Source organism: Aythya ferina, assembly GCF_964211825.1.
Source record: "Aythya ferina genome assembly, chromosome: 9".
Classification (NCBI taxonomy): Eukaryota; Metazoa; Chordata; class Aves; order Anseriformes; family Anatidae; genus Aythya; species Aythya ferina.
The window spans coordinates 5,255,990-5,259,540 of record NC_140305.1 but is presented as its reverse complement, the minus strand read 5'-3'; the positions used below and the strand labels follow the sequence as shown (position 1 = coordinate 5,259,540).

The 3,551-nt window shown below is 40.7% G+C and overlaps 1 protein-coding gene across 1 annotated transcript; it reads left to right on the top strand.

Moving 5' to 3' along the window:
- The first annotated feature begins 291 nt into the window (after positions 1-291).
- Positions 292-2,650, top strand: CCL20 (C-C motif chemokine ligand 20). Its single transcript, XM_084530273.1, has 4 exons — positions 292-603; positions 844-958; positions 1,763-1,840; positions 2,128-2,650. The coding sequence occupies exons 1-4, from the start codon at positions 528-530 to the stop codon at positions 2,153-2,155; spliced, it is 297 nt and encodes a 98-aa protein (XP_084386399.1). The 5' UTR covers positions 292-527; the 3' UTR covers positions 2,156-2,650.
- The last annotated feature ends 901 nt before the right edge of the window (positions 2,651-3,551 follow it).

The window sequence follows — 3,551 nt, the reverse complement described above, 5'->3', positions numbered from 1 at the left end:
ATAATTAAAGATAGTTACCCAGTTTCTGAGACGATACCATAGTGAAATGAATCTGTCTGGGCTAGGCCCACCTCCCTCTACCGCCACAATGTGCTTATTAAAATAGAGCACAGCAAAGACACAGTTTTGGTAGGTAACATTCAGTTACCTACATTTGACTTTCCTCATTTCACAACCCACACTCTTACCCCTAAAAATACATGTTTCACCCACAGAACCATTACCTCACAACCTTTTATTTCCTTTTCTTTTTGGCTGAATCTTCTAACCTACTTTAAAAAACAACAAAAAAAATTTCCCCAGCACGCTATCTCCGGTTATAGCACCAGGAAGGAGTGCTGAGGTTGTATTGGGCATGATGGAATTTGCCGTGGGGAAACCCAGTGATGATAGTGGAACCCGCCCGCATGTGAATTCCCGTGGCTCCTGCTGCGGCTTTATAAGCAGGTGGAGGAGAGGCAAGCTTGGCAGGACAGGCAGGTGGTGAAAGAGCACTCACTGGAGCACAGCTGCTGCTTAGAGTGAAAATGTCTGCCTTCAGCACAAAGAGCTTGGTCCTGGCTTCTCTGCTTGGGCTCCTGCTGCTGTGCAGTACCTCCCAAGGTGAGTGTGCTCGGGCACTCCGCCCTAGGATGCAGCTCTTGGGCTACTTTGCACTATGCCAGCCACACCAGGGTGTGCATGCTGGCTGCAGGATGATGGAGAAGGGCATTAATTCAGCAAAGTACACTGCCGAATTCTCCTTCTCTTTTGAAGGGGAGCTGAATAGCTGGAGGGGGGCTAGACAGCATGGAAATATGATCCAAATAGATTTTATTAACTTTTTTTTTTCCTTGATTCCAGCACAAAGCAACCAGGACTGCTGTCTGTCTTATACCAAAGCCCGTCTGCCTCGGTGGGCCATTAAGGGTTATACTGAACAGCTCTCCAGCGAAGTCTGCGACATTGATGCGATCATGTAGGTTACTTTTCAGATGATCCTGTTTTTCTGACTGTCATGTATTAACCTTAGGATGCCTATTGGGGCAGGATCAATGATTTGAATGCTAGAAGTGTGATTTTTCTTGTTCTTCCTCTCTCTCTCTCTTTTTTTTTTTTTCTTCCCAAAAGTCAATTTAACTAATTAAATCGCATATAGTGATAGTATAGAAAATATCCAACCAGTAGTTGATAGAGACTACTAACTCATAGAACAGCTGTACAATCTGTGTAACAGATTTGTTTAGGAATCACCTTTGCATACAAGGATGTGCTTAATCTACAGCTGAGGGTACCTACTCAATACAGGGTGTTTCCTTGCCAAAACTTGTTAACAGATGCACATGAACCACATAACGTGCAAATGAGACTTTTCTGAATTCAGAGATCATAATTTTCCCCCCCAAGTGATCTCTCACCTTAGCATAACAGCAACTGTTTTCTTTAGTCTTATATGTTATTTCTTGCACCTAAAAAAAGTTATTTGTCTCAATAGTTAGAACAAATTTAACATTTCATGGTGCAAGAAATGGCTCCTGAGACTGAAGCTATTACATTTAAGCTTCATTGGGTGGTGGTGGTGGTGGTTGTTATTATTATTATTTTCATGTAGTATTGAAGGGGTTGTGTAGCATCCCATATTGAACTGGCATTTACAAAAGCTGTTGCTCTTCATCATGTAGGGTAACTATGGTGCATGTTTTTGATTAAATTCAGCTTCACAGTATTTACTAGCACAGATTTCTAATGATTATTTACTGATCTCTTTATCATTATTTTCCAGTTTCTACACTTCCAGTGGATTGAAAGCCTGCGTAAACCCTAAGGATGTCTGGGTGAAGAAGCACCTTCTTTTCCTGAGGTAAGAATATAAAAACTACTAAGTTGATGAAAATGGAGCATGTATAAAAGTTCTTCACTTACATCTCCTGAAGGCAGCTTCTGATGGCAATTCTGAACTGATTTCTCTTTCCATCTCCTGTCAGATGTGCCTATTCCTTTTTAAGAGTCCTCTCAGGGACAGTCATGTCACATGTCCCTTTTTCTACCTGACCTATTCTCTCAGCAGGTGCTATATCTTGGAGAGAGTAACGTGTATTTGATCTGTGTCTGAGGTGATTATTTGTGTTCTCTTGTTCTTTTCAACAGCCACAAGCTAAAGAAGATGTCAATGTGATATGGTTTCCAGCAGGGAACTAAACGCAGTCGCGGCTGAAGAACCACTAGGTTCAACCTCTTGGTTGAGATCATTGTCTTGTACACTGTTGTGTGCTTACTCGCCACCATCTCTGGCTTCTTTGGAACCGTTGAACTTCTCGTTGATTCATATTGCATCACTGTTTTGCTTGAATTAAGCATTTTGTTAAAGTTTCTATGTTTACTAATGTATTCCTAATATGACATGAGTACTACTTAGTGAAGAGTACCTTAAGCTGTTGTACAGAATATGAATTGTATTAGGTTTATTGCACAGTATTTTTGTGTTGCTCAGCATGTGTAAACCTTTGTAAAGGATATTTATTCTGTTTATTTTGTTACTTCTCTAGCACTTTCTTGTCCCAAAATGTTCCTTTTAACTGTAGTTAGCATTATAATACTTTTCGAACAACTGTTTATGTCTGCTTGTGGAAAAAATGGAAACTGGAGTTGAAAATAAATGTTAAAAACTGCATTCTGTGTGGTATGTTTGTTTTTGTAATTGAAAAAGGTGACTTTCCCTCAAAATAAATTCCTTTGCTCATGAGCCCCAGCTGAAATGACTACTCAAGTGTATTAACCCCTGATAAAGCCAGTGTCCACCTGGTTGTCTGTTTGCCAGGTGGGTAGCTGTGAACTCCATAGGATATAATTCCTCCCGCTTACCCAGATGGCAGCTATATACAAAGCTTTTGCTTAACATGAAGACCTGTTTTTAGCTCAATCTCATTTAATGAGACTTGAGGGAATTTCTCTTACTGGTTTCTCTGTTTGTGCAGGAGAAGTGTTAAACAGATTGTCACAGGGCAAGCTTCTAGCTCATCTGCTGACAAGGCTTATGATTATGGTAAGTGTCTGCCCTCAACTTACTCATCTCTAGAGGAGGAATTTGCAGTTCTTTCCTTCCCTTGATGTGTTTCCTCAGGGTGGCTTTTAGCATAATGAGGTTTTCCTGGTGCAGGATCTCTTGGTGGAGGTCTGCAGCCACTAGTGCAGTACAAATGATACATGATAAAAGTAGTAGGTCTTCATGGAGTAGGTAGGATGTGAGTGCTGGTGAATCAGGAAAGACTACTCGGCTCTGTAGCTGCTATTACATGGCTCAGAGATTTCAGGGATGTGAGCAAGTAGACTGTGTAGGTGTACTCAGTGTCAGCACCAGAATTTTGCAGATAAATCTATGCCTTGGCTTTTGGTACCTTTTAGTCATGGAGATAGAAAAATTAATTAAAATTTAATTTCAAAATTATTTTTAGTGTCCTTGAGAGAGGAGCTGAGAGATGTTTGGGAACATAAGGCTGTTGATTCTGCTTTTAAAACTTGCCAGAACTTATGCAATCTGCTTCTGGTCCTGCAAATCTGGGAACCAGCGATTC